The following is a 19092-nucleotide window of genomic DNA, read 5'->3' as shown; positions in this document are numbered from 1 at the left end:
TTCTAATTTAGTGATGCGTAAATTTCCACTTAGTAAACACTTACATTATAACAGGGTTAAGTTTGAACTTAAAAACAGCTGCTGCAACCAGTGCCAGGGTTTTAGTATTTTCTATCATTTTAAGATTTCCTTTTGTGACTTAGAAAATTAGCATTTTTATTGGTAGCCTATAGACACAGGTTTTCCAGCAACATCATCAATGAAATGTTCATGCAGGCAGATTTTCAGTTCAGTTTCTCATGAAGTCACCTTGTTTTTGTCATGCATCCTTCATTATCTACACAACTTGTACATAATTCTCTCATGCAAAGTAATATATTTTATGATTTACCTCCATAGTTAATCTGAAGACAGTCCTGGTTCAAAAAGTCATAAGGCTGTCCTCTGCACCAGTATGAGAAGGCGAAAGGTGTGCCATCACTCCAGAGCCAAACACCCTCCTAGAAGATCGAATAGAAGACAATTGATGCATATAAATAAAGATAATCTAAATATCAACACCACTCTAAATACCAAAAGGTTTGATATTCTCATTACAAAGTCTATTTACTTGATATTTCCAAAGCTTTTAGCCACATCTCGGGCCTTCCTCAGACAATGGGTGTCAAAGTACAATTTCAAAAGTCAAGAATGAACTTTCAAGCTCATAAGACATCTTTTGTTATCATACGTGACATACCCCTTGGCTGTCAGAGCCTCCAATCCATGTCTCAGGAGACCCATGAGTTCTATCTGATATTATCCTCTTAATCTCGTTGTACTCCTGAGTTCCATGAATCGATGCAAGGTGTGCACCCTCGGACTGGCAGTTTTTCTATAGTGGAGATAAACAGACAACAGAGTAGAGATGTGAATAGGAAGGTGCTGCTAATCTTTCTTTAAAGAATATCCTCAATATCACTGAACACAGAAATACAAGACTCTACTGGTGTTATAACAATATGATAGGTCTATGTTGTGACCACCAGCTTCAATTATTTCAACTCTGTTACTGAGAAATCATGTTTTTGTCATTTTGGTGGACAGCTAAAAATATGGCAATACCCATGAGCCTCAGCTGCTGTTGCTATGGAGAAGAAGCCAGTCAGAGGAGAGAATCAGAGCGTTAATAAATTTAAACGCTTTATTGTCGAAGTTGTAAACAAAACGTGACGCCACAGTTGCTGAATTCACTCAAAAGTGACCTAGAAAAAAAAATGAGCCAATTTACATTGCAGATTGTAAAATGAGTTTTCCTGACACTGTAATGTTTAGCTTCCTCCCACAGTTAGAGGCACATGTGACTGAATATCAGGCTCTGTGATTGGATGCACCTTGGGAGATGTAATTAGCTTCTACCCTGAATTTTTGCAGTTTTGTACCTTTGATTTTTTTTCTATCAAATTACCAGATATTATTTAATGCAGTTGTTAATTTTCTACTAATGATTCAACTGGAAGAATCTAATCTGTAGAAATGTTCCAACTGTTAGTCACCTAACGTTGTCTATGGGGAAAATGAACTGGGTGTGCCCAAAATAGCTCCTCACACTTTGCAACTTGATAAAAGTGTTCTTCAGTGAATGCAGATCATTATGATTACCTCAGCTTGAGCCCAGGTCAAGGTTCGAGGAACGTAGAGGAAACAGCGGCCGTTGTACTCAGTCCAGTGGGAGGGACAAGATGTTGACCTCTTGTCAACACGATGCTCCTCTGAACACAAATGGTGGAGAAAAGTGGGTCACATTGAGTTTCCAGACAGAGTGTGATGCACTTTAACCCTTACATTTTGACAGTAGCTGCCCTACATCATGTTTGAATTATGATTTTTGATATTTCGAATAAAAATTCAACCCAAAATATCCTATATGTACAAATATGTGTATCAGCTGCACAAAAAAAAAGTATATTTAGGGTGATGTTAGGGAAAGTCGTGAAAAATTCTGACTTCAAGAAAGGTTTTTATGGTGTTTTTACTGCTTAAATGTAAACATGGGTCAAATTTGACCCGTAATGGTTAATATTAAGCTAATATTGATCTGAATAAATAAATGTATTCACCCTCTTGAATTTTTGCCACTGCCTCGTGCTCTTTCTCTGCTTCTTGAAGAGCTGGACAGTTAAACATGTCAGTTAGAGGTTATTATTATTATTTTCATTATTATTTATTGAGGTCTAAAGACAAAAACACACAAATTCAGTCAGATACTCACCAGCAGCTCCAGCCAGAGCCATCATGGAACAAACGAGTACAGACACGGTCAGCAACTTCATGGTGGAGATGATGCAGACCTTATATGATGCTTTCCTTCAATAAGTATAGAGACAGACATGTTAGTGATACTTAAAGCAGATAAACTTTAGTGAATGATGAGAGAGAACCAAATAGAAGAAAAGAGCGTGAAGAGAGAAAAGCAAAGCAAACCTGCTTTTGGATAATTTTCCGCCTCCTGAATGTAGATGCTGAACAAGAGAAGGACCAGCTCTTATATACAGAGAATTATCTGTCTGAGCATCGCACAATTTGTTTAAATACATCAACTTGCTCCATCCCACTTGATGGTGTATTATTGGACAGATGTCTAATATATAAAAGACATCTAAATGGTTACTAGATTTTATGGTGTTTAAATAGCATCACTCATGTTTACTGATCATTCTTGACAATGGGAGACAATCTGTCACCTGCAAGCTATAAACAGTTCTGATGAATTTTGACCATGTTTAATATTGAAATTATAAAAATTTACAGTGCTGTGAAAAAGTATTTGTCCCTGTCCTGACCAACACCAACATAGCCCATGTGAAAGTATAACTGCACACCACCTATCCAGTCATCCTGTGCTGCCACTGGATAGGTGGTGTCTGGTAACTGGATAGGTGCTGTACAGTTTGGGTAGAGTTTTGAATTAAAGGCCTCTCCATAAATTTCTACTACAATGGAGAGCATGTTTCACATTTACTCAGCAAAAGGGGAAAAGGAGTGTGTTTATAAGATTCTTCACTACTTTAAACATGCAGACAGAAGAAGCCAGAGATTGAACCGCCACGCACTCTGTGATTGGTAAATGACCAGTTCTACGTCCTGGGCCACAGCTGTCACCTTAACCACCTCCAACAAAGAGCAGATCTGACTCACAGTTTAAAGGATATGTTCACAATTTTTCAAGTCAGGTATAAGTACCTCAAATTTGTACCTTAAGTGCAGAACCTGTACCTGTGTGGACACCACCATACACCACTGGTTAAATTGAAAGTTTAATGGTTACACTCTATTTCACAGGTCCCATAATTTTATATATATACAGGTTTCCTGGGTAATTTGCAGGTATGTAACTTGTATGTAACACTTTGTTGCAATTTGATACAAATTATAAGAAAAATAGAAAAAGAAAAGTTTGGTTTATATGCGGATCTATATGTTGTTTTTAATTTGCAAAAAAATTTTTGTAAATTTTATTCTTAACAATTTCTTGACAGACTGTAAAAACGTACTTTTCAGTGTGTAGTTTTGTGTGTCAAACAATATATCAGTACATTAAGTTGTTTCTTAATAAAACTATAATGAATCAGCATCTATGAACAATTTTGGTCACACTTTACTGTGCTTCTAATTTACAGGAAATTTCTTCAACAATTTCCTAAAAGTAACCTCTGTGTAACTGTTCAAAACTAAGATATAATCTAAAATCTTGTTTGACGCACCAAATGACACTGAAAACTGAGTATTTTCTGTCTGTTAAAGAATTGTCAGCAGTCTAATTTATTAAGAATTTTTGCAGATCAACAACAATGAATCCAAATATAACCATGGGCACTACCAACTTTTTTATCTTTTAATTTGTAACAAATTGTACCACCTTGCTGTAAATTACCCTAAAATTACCCATTACATACCAGGAAATTACTTAGAAAATGTCCAGGAAATTTGTATAAATCAATTAATATCAATTTAATTAATATACATATAAACTATACATATCAATTTATATAAATATCACATATGAATTAAGTTCCTTTTTTTACAATTGAAATGTATTTACTTAGTATTGTTCCTTGGACATGACCCTGCCAGTACATGATGTATTATGATGGTATAATTCTTATTTGATTGTTTTGGATCTGTGCCAGTTTTAGTAAGAATTTCTAAAGAAGGGAGTAGGCCTTAGATAAATATAAAGACACCATCCATGGTAAATATGATTTGTACCTTTATTTATTTGGGGATGGATTTTATTAAGCTATTCAGGTATTCCTGAAGAGGATCTTCAGGAATACCTTGTGCACTAACACAGCTGCACCAGCATGATTATTGCACAAGTGTGCATTGGACTGGTCACAATAAAATGTGCAGTTTTATCTTGAAAAAAATACACCCATTAGGCACTGAGCTATGTATTTCACATGACTAGGGATACAGATAGGCATTTTTTTGGGTGGGAGGGCAGAAAACATGTCAGTATCTGGTGTGACCTCCATTTGCCTCGTGCAATGCGACACATCTCCTGCGCACAGAGTTGATCAGGTTGTTGATTGTGGCCTTTGGAATGTTGGTCCACTCTTCTTCAATGGCTGTGCAAAGTTGCTGGATATTGGCAGAACACACTGTTGTACACGCTGATCCACAGCATCCCAAACATGGATGACATGTCTGGCGAATATGCAGGCCATGCAAGAACTGGCATGTTTTTAGCCTCCAGGAATTGTGTACAGATCCTTGCAACACGGCGCCGTGCATTATCATGCTGCAACATGAGGCGATAGCTGTGGGTGAATGGCATGACAATGAGCCTCAGGATCTTGTCACAGTATCTCTGTTCATTCAAATTGCCATCAATAATATGCATCTGTCTTTGTTGTCTGTAGCTTATGTCTGCCCATACCATAACCCTACCGCCTCCATGGGGCACTCTGTTCACAACGCCATACACACTGTCTGCCATCTGCCCTGTACAGTGAAAACCAGGATTCATCCATGAAAAGAACAATTCTCCAAAGTGCCAGAAGTGCCATCAAAGGTGAGCATTTGCCCACTCAAGTCGGTTATGACGACAAACTGGTGAGGATGACCAGCATGCAGATGAGCTTTCCTGAGATGGTTTCTGACAATTTGTGTAGAAATTCTCTGGTCATGCAAACCAACTGTTGCATCAGCTGTCCAGGTGGCTGGTCTCAGACGATCTCAACAGCTCTGGTGGACATTCCTGCAGTCAGCATGCCAAGTGCATGTTCCTTCAAAACTTGCAACATCTGTGGCATTGTGTTATGTGATAAAACTGCACATTTTAGAGTGGCCTTTTATTGTGACCAGCTCAACACACACTTGTGCAATAATCATGCTGTTTAATCAGCATCTTGATACGCCATACCTGTCAGGTGGATGGATTATCTTGGCAGAGAAGTGCTCACTAACACGGATCTTTTATTTCAACTCATGAAAATTGTGAGCAAAAAACAAAAGTGTGTTCCTCCTGTTGGCTTGATTATTTAAAGGTTCTGGATCGTTCCCTGATTTACAGCAGCTCTGGTACAAGTTAGAACAGATAATATTTGAGGATCTTATCGGGTAATTTCCGAGCATGACCATTCATCATTTTCATCAACGCCCTGATCAAATTACAGTTCACTCCATTCTTCTAATGCTTTTATAAAAACACTACATAGTTTTGCAAACAACATGGTTACGTTCACTGACTTTTCTCCCAGCCTCCTCTTTTTTTTGGAAGAGAGCTGTCTTTGTGTTTCAGGTCTGCCACGCCCCTCTCTGCCTGCTTTGATTGCCTGCACCTGAACTGCGTCTGATCATCAGTGGAGCTGTATATCAACTCACCTGGACCAGTGCTTCTTCCCATTTTGCCACCGAGCGGTGCATTCCAGCAGTTGAACAGCGGAAACACAGGAATCACCAGTGGTGGAAAGTAACTAAGTACATTTATTCCTGTACTGTACTTAAGTACAATTTTGAGGCACATCTATTTTACTTGAGTATTTCCATCTGATGCTCCACTATATTTCAGAGGGAAGTGTTTTTCAGATTAAGATTCTACACCAAATAACATATTTTAATATTCTAACTGTTGTTTAAATTGTCTGCTCTTTTCTTTTTTATATAAAATTGTTATGCACTTTGAACTGCGTTAGTGTGTGAAAGGTGCTATATTAAAAGTTTATTTATTATTATGATAAAAAACATATAATATGATGCAGTACTATTATCATTAATCTACCCAATGTGTCTAAAATCGGCTCCACAGTGATGAACTACACCATTAAAATGCTATTACATGTATGTGTTAATGATAAAAACAAACAATATAATATACTACGTATGATATATAACACTCTAAAAGAAGCCAGTCTGCATAATGAGAACTTTTACTTTTAATACTTTACATACAGATTGCTGATAATACTTCTGTACTTTTGCTTAAGTAACATTAACAAGGATCTGAATACTTCTTCCACCACTGGGAGTCAGTCAGAGCTACAAAAACCAAAAACTGAAACTTTTGATTGAACTCCTGTGACATTAAAAGCCAATATTTTCTCAATACAGCAAGTAAGCTACATATGAACTGACCACAGAGATGACACTGTATATGTATGGCTAATTATTTATGCACTATGTTTTTCAGGTGCAGTTCAGGTGCAGGCAAGGATCTGAATACTTCTTCCACCACTGGGAGTCAGTCAGAGCTACAAAAACCAAAAACTGAAACTTTTGATTGAACTCCTGTGACATTAAAAGCCAATATTTTCTCAATACAGCAAGTAAGCTACATATGAACTGACCACAGAGATGACACTGTATATGTATGGCTAATTATTTATGCATTATGTTTTAAATGGGATGTTGTCCCAGGGTACATCATAGATTTTTCACAGATTTTGGCGCCTTTAGAGGACTGAATTACTGGACTTTCTCTGGAAAAAGAAAAAAGAACTTCTGTTGTAATGAACACTACACTTGACATGATTCTAGGGTCTATGTTTAGCTGCCATTCTCCACCAGTCCTCCAGAGACCCTCAAACTTTTCCCCTTGTTTGTTTGGACTGGACTGTGTGGGCTTATTCTGAGTTGGACTTTTGAAAGACTATCTGACATGATTTTACTTTAGTTGCCTTTATTGGGCCCGAGCCCAAAGGGCGAAGGCCCACTTGTATTTCATGTGTTTGTTTCTTTTTTCCGCCACTTAAACCTTAAATTTGATCCCCTAAACATGCTCAAAAACTCACCAAATTTGCCACGCACATCAGGTCTGGTAAAAAATTTGACCCCCAAAGTGCCAAAATGTGCTCTCTAGCACCACCTAGGTCACTAATATGGCCGCCACGGCCCGTATGAATGTCGTAGAGAGATCAAACCAAAACTCAATTATTTGTCTCATCAAGACCTACAAATCATATACTGACACCCCCAACCTAAATCCAACAGGAAGTCCACAATTAGCCTGTCAATATAAGACTTTGCCTCAATTTTGGCCTCCGAACAAACAGAGGCCAAACTTGAGCGGTTTGGATTTTATAAACCCTGAAAGTTGCTGTGCCACATCACATCACATGTACCCCTTACAATGTAAATGAATGGGGGAGGCATGGACTAAGGCTTCTGACATCTAAACTATAAGTCTGATCACTTTCAAACCTGTATCAATGGATTCCCCACGAAACTTCCTACTAAAAAATGTGATTTGTAATGTAAGATTTGGCCAAAGTCATGGGATTTATGAGATTTCACAAGAAGAGTGACATTCTCCTCTCCAACTGAGAGGGAGAGAGAGAGACAATAGGAGGGGGGGATGGGTGTGGGGGTTGAATACAGCTCATTTTTGTAGGATACAGCAGAAAGGCCTGTATACATACAATACATTATATGCAAACTTTGTATGAAGTTTGGTGTTATTATCATTTATTTTACAATAATTATAGGTCTTATATGTATAATTCAGTAGTGGGGATGACCTATGAGGGGAAGGGAAAAAATGGAGTGAGGGTGACGGTTTACTGATAAAGTGCTGTAGAAAAATACCATCAAAACTAAAATTTGTAGCTCTGTACTGCAGTTTTTCCTTTATTAGGGCCTGAGCACCTAGCAGTTCACTCACACTCTCCATTTAAATATATGACTATTTTTCTGTGTCCAGCTGCAGTTACTTATTGTCTCTACACACCTGACAGTACACATGTCAATCAAACTTTGACCAGATCATGTGGGTCAAAAGTCTTTACTTTTCTAAAAATAGACTTGATGAAAATTAGGAAATTAATTTGTTTTACACACAAACTCATCAAGAGTTTTCAATTTACTAATTGAAATTCAAGTGAATGGGCCCAAAACTTGCATAATTTTGATGACACAGGTTTGAGCAAGACAGACATGTCTCACCCAGCAGAAAATTCTCATCCTCACACCGTTGAGATTTGATGTTTCGCCATGACAGAGGAAGTTGCTATAACTTTATTGTAAATGCTCCAGTCTGCACCAAACTTCTCCCGGCCTGAAAACGTCTACAACGTGTAAACTGGCTGAATGTCGCCCCCTATGATTTTTCAGGGAAGCAGCCCCAGCAGCAGGCAAAATAGTGGACAAAGGAAGTGATGTTTATCTCCTTCTTGCACTGTCTGAAAACAGCCCGGGTCTGAAGACATCTACATGCCCGTGACAGAAGCCCTTTGATTGCACCGCAGCCCGACATGTATGGAGGCGCGAGGGCCCGTTCAACGCTGCTTGCAGCTTTAATTAGTCAGTTTGTTCTCTATGTCTTCCTGGTGTTTTTTCTCTGCCTCCCAGTCTGTCTCTTTGTGTGTGTGTAGTGTGGGTGTTTATGTTGTCTTTGTCTTTGTTGGCTTTGCCCTTCACACCTGACATGCATTATTCTCATTAGACCTGCCCTGCTCCCAGAGTCTTCCCCAGCCAATCAACTCCCAGCCTGCCCTTCTGTCTAGTCACCACACTCCCTCACAAGTTCTGCCTGTTTTTATTTCCTGGTTTTCAGTTCCGTCTTTGTTGGATCCTTCATTCTTTTCTGTTTGTTCAGTCTTGTTCTGTATTCTGTTTTGTTCTGATCTGCATTTGGGTTCATTTCCTGCTACTCTCCATGACACACTTATAATGTAATAAAGTGACTGTACATGTAATGTTTTAACTGGATTTAGTGTTAAGTCATTCTCCAGACATGTTTTAACATAAAAACACTTCCTGCTGTCTCTGTAGCTCTCACAAAAAACATAGACACCCTCCATAGGTGCATGCTGGTCCTACACCTGCAATATGCTAAACAAACAAATAACTAGCAAAAGAAAATCATTCTACCTCTATGTTCCTGATATCTCATACTGTAGATGTGCTGAGCATTTATAAGAAGTCCACCTCTGCCCCCTGCTGTAAAGTCAGCAAACTACATGTGTTGAGGTTTTCATTTTCCCACAGAAATGAAAAGACATTTAAGAAAAAATAGAAAAGAAGAAGCTCATATATGTAAAAACAAGAAACAATAACTCCTTAATGACGCAAAACTGCCTGAAATCATTTTTTGTTTGTTTTTGCTTTTAACATATAAATACAATCCCTTTTTATTGTAAGCAGTTTATTTTTATTCAAATGCCAACATTTCCTACATTATATTACATTATATGTGTTCATAATTCCCTTTTTTAGACTATGCCACAGATTTATGGCATTTTCTACCAACACATATCAGGGAGGCCACTCAAAAAAACAACTAAGCAATATGTCTACAACCTGATATTTTATCAGCTGCCTCTCTTCCTGTAAACCAGCCTCTGTTTTAAATGACCTTTATACGATTTTTTTTCAGGTTTTATTGGCCCTCTATGGAGTTTGTTTGTCTTTCCTCTAATCTGTTTTTATTGACATTTGATGTGATTTTTGTCCTGCTGTCCTGACTTCGTCATTTAAAGCACTTATGAGCTGCAATCCTTGTATGAAACGTGCGATACAAATACAATTATTATTGTTATTATTATATTTTCTCACAGTATGCAGCAGTAGTTCTACATCCCACGGTGAAAACCACAGATGTCCAGTAAACAGTGGGCTCAGCGTTTATTGCAGCTGACCGGAAGCTGCATCTCCCCCGTTCCTCGGAAATTGACCGCACAGCTCCTGCAGAAGAAGAGAGACACACGACAGGTATGAGGAAGAAATGCTCGTAAACAGCGTGTATCATGTGTTCGACTTAGACTTGATATGGATTTATAGTGTTTGTGGTTTTTTTATGTAAAAGAAGAAAGAAATACACACAAAAAATCACGTTTGGTGGTCTTCTCTCAGCCACAGATGTTTCACGTTTCTACTGTCGCATATCTAGATTTCTTTTTTTTTAATGCGTAGCAATGTTTCAAAATATACATTGTGTAAGAAATTATACAGCAAATATATTTCAGCCATTGTACATTTTGACGTTTAAAAATCAGTGTCTGCTCTCAATCGATACATTTCATATATTTTCTTTTTTCTTTTTTCTCAGTTATAGATGAAAGTGAAACTAAACTCTCGTGCACAATCGCGTGTAATATTTAAGGTCAAATCAAACGTTTTGGATTCACGTGGTTTGATTTATCTGCTGTACATGAATTTGAACGTGTAGCTGAGCGACCAGCAGGGGGCGCAGTGGAGCAAGTTCATGCATATTAATATCAGTATAGTAAAATTAATATCATATATCTAAAGTTTAAAGGTTTTAAAATGGATTTCCATTATAGTTCAGTGAGGTTTAACGCTTTTTATGGAACACAAAGCTTAACAGGCCTTCTGTGCCCAGTTATAGTTACTGAGCTATGATTGAATATAGACCCTTTTTGACCTTTCAAAGCAGGAAAAGCCCAGATATAAATGATTAACATTAACAATGACTCCATTAATTGTCAGAGTTGGCCATGTCAGTGAGTGAGCGTGCACAATACTCACCTAAATGTAATGCAGCTATCATTAATGCTAATAATTCCACCTGTGCTTTCCCGGCTTTGAAGAGTCAAAATGTCTGCCAAAAGAGTCTATCACTGCTTGGGGGAAAGGTTTAGAGGATGGCCAATTAATAAGCAAAGATGGCAGACAAAACTCCAAACAATGGCTATAGTTAATCTGTACCACCACAGTGTTAAAGGATTGAGTACTGCTGTGTCATTGTGGCTGCAAAATCTCAACAGTTACTGTATTTCTAAACTCCCAGAAAATCACACTGACATCAAATACGTTCAGGGCTCACAGCTTTTAATTTTTTTGAATTTCCAATTTTACAATAAGATATGTGACATCCCATCAGCACTTCATGAACCAACTATGTTTAATGGTTTAAAAGGATCCACAGTTAAGGATTTTAGAGACTGACTGATCATCAGATACAGAACACACATGCTTTACCATATTAAATTAGCTTTACAATTGTACAATTACATTTGCGGATCTTTCTTAATCATTAATTTTGTGATTGTGTTGCTCACCACTGTTTTAAAAATGACTTTTTTTCCTCAGCATCAGGTTCTGTCTCCTCACCTGTCATCAGTTTAACAGGACTTGACAGGGACAGAGGAGGAGTGGTGTTACAGTGTGAGTCTAAAGGCTGGTATCCAGAGCCTGAGGTGTTTTGGCTGGACGGTGAGGGAAACCTCCTCTCTGCCGGACCTACAGAGACAGTCAGAGGTCCTGATGACCTCTATACTGTCAGCAGCAGAGTGACTGTAGAGAAGAGACACAACAACAACTTCACCTGTAGAGTCCAGCAGAACAACATCAACCAGACCAGAGAGACACACATTATTGTTCCAGGTAGAAGTGCACCTGCTATACTGGCTATGACTGCTTCCTGAAATATATTTCTAAATATATACGATGCTTTTCTGTGTTACTTCGGGTGATTTCATCATGGTCCACAATGGAGCTCTTGTTCACTGGAATGCTTTCCCTCTGGTCATCTTTGTTGGTGTTGTTGTACTATGTGTATGTTTTAAGGTTCATTCTAAGGAGGATCTTCAAAACTCACAACAGAGCATATAATCCTTCATTTTATCTTAAAACCAAATCATCAAATTTGGAAATGCATCCAGATGATTCAGATCCATTCAGATTCTGATGTTTTAAGTAGTGTATGTGATGTGAATGAATCATGTTATTGTGATCTTGTAAATACTGTATGTAACTTGTTCTCAGGCCTCTCTTGCAAAACACCAGTGGTGGCTGGTGACTTCAAAGATTGGAGAGGACAGGAGGAAAACCAACATACCGCATCAAACTATATCATTGTCCCCCACCTGATGAAATCGGAGGGGTGGGGGGCAATTTTATATGCCAATAAAACAATTTGCTTTTAAAAACAAAAATCTCTGAGTGGAGTAAAGGCTGCTTCTTTAAAGACATTTAGCATATACATATTGTTTCTAAACAAAGAAGAGCTCATTTTAGCCATGGACTGGTTCAGATGTGTGATTTTACCAACAAAGTGAAATTCAAATTTACAGTATTGTTCTATTGTGACAACAGATTTATGTTCTCATCAAAAACAGACAAGATATCACATGATTTACACATGTTTCCTGTATGTATTTTCTTAGTATACAGAAATATATAAAGTATCACAAAGCTTATGATGTGATACAGGAACAGATCAGTGCTGAATACTAGAGAGACTGAACACTAAAAACATTCACAGATCTAAAAGTGTAGGTTCACATTAGAAAGTATTAATGCATGTATCAAATACATGACTTACACACTCTTATCCATGTGCATGACATACAAAATATAGTCTACAAAGCTGACATGTTAACACTAGGGGTGCAACGGATCACAAAACTCATGGTTCGAAATGCATTTACTTAGTATTGGTCCTTGGACATGACCCTGCCAGTATATTGTGTGTTATGATGGTATAATTCTTATTTGATTGTTTTGGGGATCAATATGTTGTTCTTAATTTACAAAAATTGTTAGTAAATTTGATTCTCAATATTTTATATTGAGAATTTATTTTAATAGACTGTAACAATTTATTTTTCAGTGTGTAGTTTTGTATGTCAAAAATATATTCGCATATTAAGTTGTTTCTTAATAAGACTATAATGAATGAGTATCTGAACTATTTCGTTAACACTTTATTTTATGGATCCCTTACTTTCCTACTAATTTCCAGGAAATTTCTTCAACAGTTTCCTAAAAGTAACTTATGTATAACTGAAGTCAAAAGGATTTTCTACGATATAATCTAAAAATCTAGTTTTTGACAAACCAAATGACTGAAAACTGAGTATTTTCTGTCCTTTAAATAATTGTCAAGAGTCTAATTTAATAAGATTTTTTGCAAACTAACAACAATCAACCCAAATATAATGTGTGGCCACTACCAACTTTTTTCTATTTTTTCTTATAATTTGTAACAAACTGCACCACCTTTTCTGTAAAATGCCCTAAAAATTACCCATTACATACCAGGAAGTTACTCTGAAAATGTCCAGGAAATTAATATAAAATAAGCGATCTGAAAAATAAAGCATTACCCATTTAATTCATTTACTTATAAACTATACATATCAATTTATATCACATATGAATTAATACTTTCATATTATTACTACTAAAATATATTTACTTAGTATTGGTCCTTGGATGGTGTGACTCAGTGCTGACTTTGTGTTTTGACAAGTGGCTTTCTTATTGGATGGTTTTGGATCTGCTCCACTTTTAGTAAGAATTTCCAGAGAAGTGAGTAGGCATTAGATAAATATAAAGGAGCCTGGAAGCTGTTGGCCTCTAATTGGCTCCACAGAGGAGGCTGAAGAGTTAGTCCACCAAAATGACACACAACTATAACTTCTCACAGTCCTCTAGCTGCATCTATGCATGGAGGTAGATTGGGATTAATTTCTTAAAGGTTTTAGATGGCGTTGGAGGTTAATGGAGTTAAGTTAAGAAACATGTTTTTCTTGCTGTACTCACTCCTCCTGTTCATACTGACCATTACAAGATTCCTTCATAATGCACTTACAATGGAAGTGATGGAGGACAAAATCCACAGTCCTCCTTCTGTACAAAAATATATTTAAAAGTTTATCTGAAGCTAAAATTAAACTTCAGCGTCCAAATGAGTCAAATCAAGTAGATATCTTTCAACATTACAGTGTTTTTGTTACTATACTTCCACCACAGCTCAACAGGGAAACATATTGGCATATAACCTCATATTAGCTTCAATGTTCATTTGAGCTCCTGACTGTTGTTTTAAGACACACTTAAAAAATTGTGAACCTGTCCTTTAAAGAACTTAAACAGCACTGTCTTTGCACTTGTAACTCTTGATAAACCAAAAGATGACATGCTGTCACTTTAGGGACCATTTTCTTTAATAGAAAGTAGTTCTAATGAAAATTGCTTGCAGTGAGGTCGGTGGAGTAACAGACTTTGCATGCAAGAATATTTTCTTTTTCTTTTCCTTAATTGGTGAATGCCACAAATTATCTTTAATCACTCACACGTGTCACTGAAGAACATTTTCAACTTAATTCCTTTTACTTCCATTGGTGTTGGGAGTCATAAATATCATATATTTGATATATTTCTTACAGATTTTTTTGTGCTATTGGTAGTTTGCTTATCATTATCTTTAAACTATACTTAATATATAGTATATTAAACTATGTTAAGTTTTAATGTGTATATTGCAGAATAACCACACATCATCTGCCAATTCAGCTGGTTCTAAATAAACATCCTGGATTTAACTTCAACATCTCTGGTTGAGTTCTTACTGGACACAGTAACAGCAGGCCAGTTCCTAGTTAATCAGTTCAAGTACTATTTTTCAGTACCAATTTTTGTTTTTTTAATGTATGTTAGGTTTAATTAACTTGAAATTATAAAACATACATATTTAAGTAAAGTTAAGGACAAAATTACTTAATTCCACTAAATCTCTAAATGATATTTTACAGTGTAGATGTTGATCTGAGTGTGATACCCATAATAATTGTTCCATTTAAAATAGAATTACAAACCAGCTTGTTTCATGCTTGCATCTTTAATTTGCACAATATGAGACAGAACAGTTCAATCTCCAGAGTAAGAAAAAGCATTCTTTTCATAACACATTCAGTTTGGCACAAGACCTAAAAGACAATCCAGCTCCCGTTTGTGTCACTTGTTGCTTCCTTCCTTAAGTAGCTTTACAGTGATAGCAAGATAGAAATAAAGATGAAAAATGATTTATAAAGCTGTAAGGTTATATATGAGACTGATGATAAAATGACAGATTAACTTGTGACAATAAACACAAACACATATCCACTAATGTTTGTGCTTTTCACAGGTATTTCATGCCTCTCTTATCTGCCCAGGAATCATCAGATTTTCTTGGCACAGACAGATGACCGGCGAGCATGACACTGAAAATCATCCCAGCAATTGTTACCTGCAATTATTAAAAACACAGGACGTCAGCATGATTGTCAATCATATCATGTAATATTTTGATGCAGATGTAGATTAGATTATCATTTCTTAAAGGGGAACTCAGCTGATTTTCCACATCAAAGTCTGTTTCCAGGTTGATGAAAAAAGTCATATAAGCCTTTTGTGGCTCCAGAGGAAGCTGTGTGACATCTGATAAATTGTCTGTTGGGGCTGAATACTACAAGTGTGGGGGTGTGGAGTTAGAAAGAAGTGAGGTTACCAGACCCATGTAGCTGCTCCTCATCTCTGCTGGAGGCTAGCAGCTCCAGGCTACATTAGATTAACTACTAGGATAACACACCTGAAAGGTATAATATGTAACTTTTCTGCATTAAAATGTCTAAAAATGACTAGACCTATGTTATATATTTTGTTAAGTTGTGTACGTATGTAATCCCAAATGTTTCCAACAATATTCAAACCCAGACAAATCCGTAATTTTAATCAATGTAATGGTCTGTTTCATTTTGTCACCTGTTAATGATGTAATTTCCCCTTTGTGCATGTGTCAGCATTGTGGTTGTCCACAAGAAACTGAAAGTCATAAATGGATTTTTTACTCAGTTTTAAGACACATTTTAATGATACACTTTTTAGATCTTGGTTGTTTTTAACTATAGCTTTTAACCGGATGAAGGATTTTAATCATTGGACGTCTGGATCTTAAGTTATCAGAGAAACAAGCTGAGCCTATAGAGCCTATGGACACACAGGTTTTCCAGCAACATCATCAATGAAATGTCCATGCAGGCACATTTTTAGTTTTTCATGAAGTCACCTTGTTTTTGTTATGCGTCCTTTCTTATCTACACCACTTACATAATTACATAATTCTACATAATTACATAATTCTCTCATGCAAAGTAATGTATTTTATGGTTTACCTCCGAAGTTCATCTGAATACAGTGCTGGTTCCCGTAGTTATTAGGCTCTCCTCTGCACCAGTATGAGAAGGCGAAAGGTGTGCCATCACTCCAGAGCCAAACACGCTCCTAGAAGATCGAATAGAAGACAATTGATGCATATAAATAAAGATAATCTAAATGTTAACACCACTCTAAATACCAAAAGGTTTGATATTCTTATTACAAGGTCTATTTACTTGATATCAAGTAACTTGAAGTCAAGAATGAACTTTCAAGCTCATAAGACATCTCTTGTTATTATACGTGACATACCTCTTGGCTGTCAGAGCCTCCAATCCATGTCTCAGGAGAGCTATGAGTTCTATCTGATATTATCCTTTTAATCTGGTTGTACTCCCGAGTTCCATGAATCGATGCAAGGTTTGCACCCTTGGACAGGCAGTTTTTCTACAGTGGAGATAAACAGAGAACAGAGTAGAGATGTGAATAGGAAGGTGCTGCTAATCTTTCTTTAAACAATATCCTCAATATCACTGAACACAGAAACACAGGACTCTACTGGTGTTATAACAATATGATAGGTCTATGTTGTGACCACCAGCTTCAATTATTTCAACTCTGTTACTGAGAAATCATGTTTTGTCTCTCATTTTGGTGGACAGCTAAAGATATGACAATACCCATGAGCCTCAGCTGCTGTTGCTATGGAGAAGAAGCCAGTCAGAAATGAGGATCACTGCGTTAATAAATTTAAAACCCTTTGTTGTCGAAGTTGCAAACAAAAAGTGATGCCATTGTTGCAGAATTCACTCAAAAGTGACCCAGAGAAAAAAAGAGCCGATTTACACTGCAGATTGTAGTTTTGTACCTTCGATTTTCTTTCTTTCTTTTTTTTTTTTTAAATCAAAGTACCAGATATTATCTAATGCAGCTGTTCATCTTGTCTACTGATGATTCAACTGGAAGAGTCTAATCTGTAGAAATGTTCCAACTGTTAGTCACCTAACATTGTCTATGGGGAGAATGAAGTGGGTGCGCCCAAAATACTTTGCAACTTGATAAAGCTGCCCAGAAAAAATAATAACATGAGTAATAAGAGAACACTAAAGTTAGATGAGGAAGTTACCAAGTGTGCAAGTCAAAGAAAATGTTGAAGTGTTCTTCAGTGAATACAAATCGTCTCGATTACCTCAGCTTGAGCCCAGGTCAAGGTTCGAGGAACGTAGAGGAAACAGCGGCCGTTGTACTCAGTCCAGTGGGAGGGACAAGATGTTGACCTCTTGTCAACACGATGCTCCTCTGAACACAAATGGTGGAGAAAAGTGGGTCACATTGACTCTCCAGACAGTGTGATGCACTTAAACCCTTACATTCTGACAGTAGCTATCCTACAACATGTTTGAATAGTGATTTTAGAATTTTTGAATAAACACGGATCAAATTTAACCCAGAAAATCATCTATGTACAGAAATATGTATCAGCTGCATAAAAAATATTTCCAATTTTGTATATTCAGGGTCATGTTAAGAAAAACATTTCTGGCTAAAAGAAAGATGTTTGTGGTGTTTTTAATGCTCTCAAATGTAAACATGGGTCAAATTTGATCTGTAAGTGTTCATTCAGCTAATATTAATCTGAATAAATAAATGTATTCACCTTCTTGAATTATTGCCTCTGTCTCGTTGTCTTTCTCTGCTTCTTGAAGAGCTGGACAGTTAAACATGTCAGTTAGAGGTTATTATTATTATTTTTATTATTATTTATTGAGGTCTAAAGACAAAAACACACAAATTCAGTCAGATACTCACCAGCAGCTCCAGCCAGAGCCATCATGGAACAAATGAGTACAGACACGGTCAGCAACTTCATGGTGGAGATGATGCAGACCTTATATGATGCTTTCCTTCAATAAGTATAGAGACAGACATGTTAGTGATATTTAAAGCAGATAAACTTTAGTGAATGATGAGAGAGAACCAAATAGAAGAAAAGAGCGTGAAGAGAGAGAAGCAAAGCAAACCTGCCTTTGGATAATTTTCCTCCGTCTGAGTGTAGATGCTGAACAAGAGAAGGACCGGCTCTTATATACAGAGAATCATCTATCCATCCATCACATAGTTTGTTTAAAGTAAATATTAGTCTTTTCATCCAGTGCAAACTGGGCCGAAACGGTCATGCCTCCCTGTTTCTCAGTACCATGGCGTAAAGATGACAAAGTGAACTGCAGGTTCACTGTTTGTATTCTGGACAGGATGTAACTAACTGGGTTGCCCAAATACAAATGGAGAGTGAATAACGTTTAGGTGGGCAATTAATGACTATTTTCAATAAATCTGCTGATTTTTATTTTAATTGTTTGGTGATATCATCAGATGCCTTGTTTGTCCTAACAACAGTCCAAAACCCAAAATATTAAATTTTCTTATTAGACAAGAAAAAGCAAAAAATTATAAAATTTGAGAAGCTAGAAACATAAAATAATGGCCTTGAAAATGTACTTACATTATTAATGAATTATCAAAATTGATTTATTGTAATACTTTTTTAATGCAACTAACATCAAATCTTTACACTTTGGGAGATGATTACAATAATGATAAAGAATCCTTGGAACCATTCTTTGGTTTACTTTGGTACAATATGATGATTTATAAACTGAAAAAAAAAACTAAAATCAAAACATCCAAAACCATACTCAGCATTATAGCTGCCCATTGGCAGGGCATACATTTTTGTAACGATGTAAAGTCAACTTTAAGAAAATGAGTCAATTGAACAAAATGGAA

At 36.7% G+C, this 19092-nt stretch overlaps 2 protein-coding genes and 2 long non-coding RNA genes across 4 annotated transcripts; 1 reads left to right on the top strand and 3 right to left on the bottom strand.

Moving 5' to 3' along the window:
- Positions 1–320: 320 nt before the first annotated feature.
- On the bottom strand, positions 321–1695 carry LOC122974448 (type-2 ice-structuring protein-like; the record flags this gene model as incomplete). The annotated part of the gene is made up of 3 exons (XM_044342481.1): positions 321–440; positions 680–814; positions 1582–1695. Coding segments are annotated over 3 exons (369 nt in total), but the record flags the coding sequence as incomplete, so codon positions are not given.
- Positions 1696–2039: 344 nt separating this feature from the next.
- Positions 2040–2423, bottom strand: LOC122974327. Its single transcript, XR_006400334.1, has 3 exons — positions 2404–2423; positions 2192–2286; positions 2040–2090 (listed from the first exon to the last, which is right to left on the bottom strand). It is a non-coding gene; the product is annotated as an uncharacterized LOC122974327 (long non-coding RNA).
- Positions 2424–9867: 7444 nt separating this feature from the next.
- On the top strand, positions 9868–12222 carry LOC122974311. Its single transcript, XR_006400312.1, has 3 exons — positions 9868–10131; positions 11473–11766; positions 12148–12222. It is a non-coding gene; the product is annotated as an uncharacterized LOC122974311 (long non-coding RNA).
- Positions 12223–15007: 2785 nt separating this feature from the next.
- Positions 15008–18206, bottom strand: LOC122974263 (ladderlectin-like). The gene is made up of 6 exons (XM_044342285.1): positions 18115–18206; positions 17963–18013; positions 17495–17604; positions 16618–16752; positions 16323–16431; positions 15008–15397 (listed from the first exon to the last, which is right to left on the bottom strand). The coding sequence occupies exons 1-6, from the start codon at positions 18173–18175 to the stop codon at positions 15330–15332; spliced, it is 534 nt and encodes a 177-aa protein (XP_044198220.1). The 5' UTR covers positions 18176–18206; the 3' UTR covers positions 15008–15329.
- Positions 18207–19092: the final 886 nt, after the last annotated feature.

This window comes from Thunnus albacares, chromosome 22 (assembly GCF_914725855.1).
Source record: "Thunnus albacares chromosome 22, fThuAlb1.1, whole genome shotgun sequence".
Taxonomy (NCBI): Eukaryota; Metazoa; Chordata; class Actinopteri; order Scombriformes; family Scombridae; genus Thunnus; species Thunnus albacares.
The sequence above is the reverse complement of the archived record's forward strand: the minus strand, read 5'-3'. Positions and strand labels throughout refer to the sequence as shown.

Bases quoted from the DNA above. Each gene is read 5' to 3' on its own strand.
- LOC122974263 (XM_044342285.1), bottom strand. From the start codon at position 18,175: ATGAAGTTGCTGACCGTGTCTGTACTCATTTGTTCCATGATGGCTCTG. The intron at 17,605-17,962 runs GTGAATACATTT...ATTTGTGTTCAG, and splicing joins AGAGGCAATAATTCAAGAAG to AGGAGCATCGTGTTGACAAG. The intron at 16,753-17,494 runs GTAATCGAGACG...TCTCCACTGTAG, and splicing joins TGACCTGGGCTCAAGCTGAG to AAAAACTGCCTGTCCAAGGG.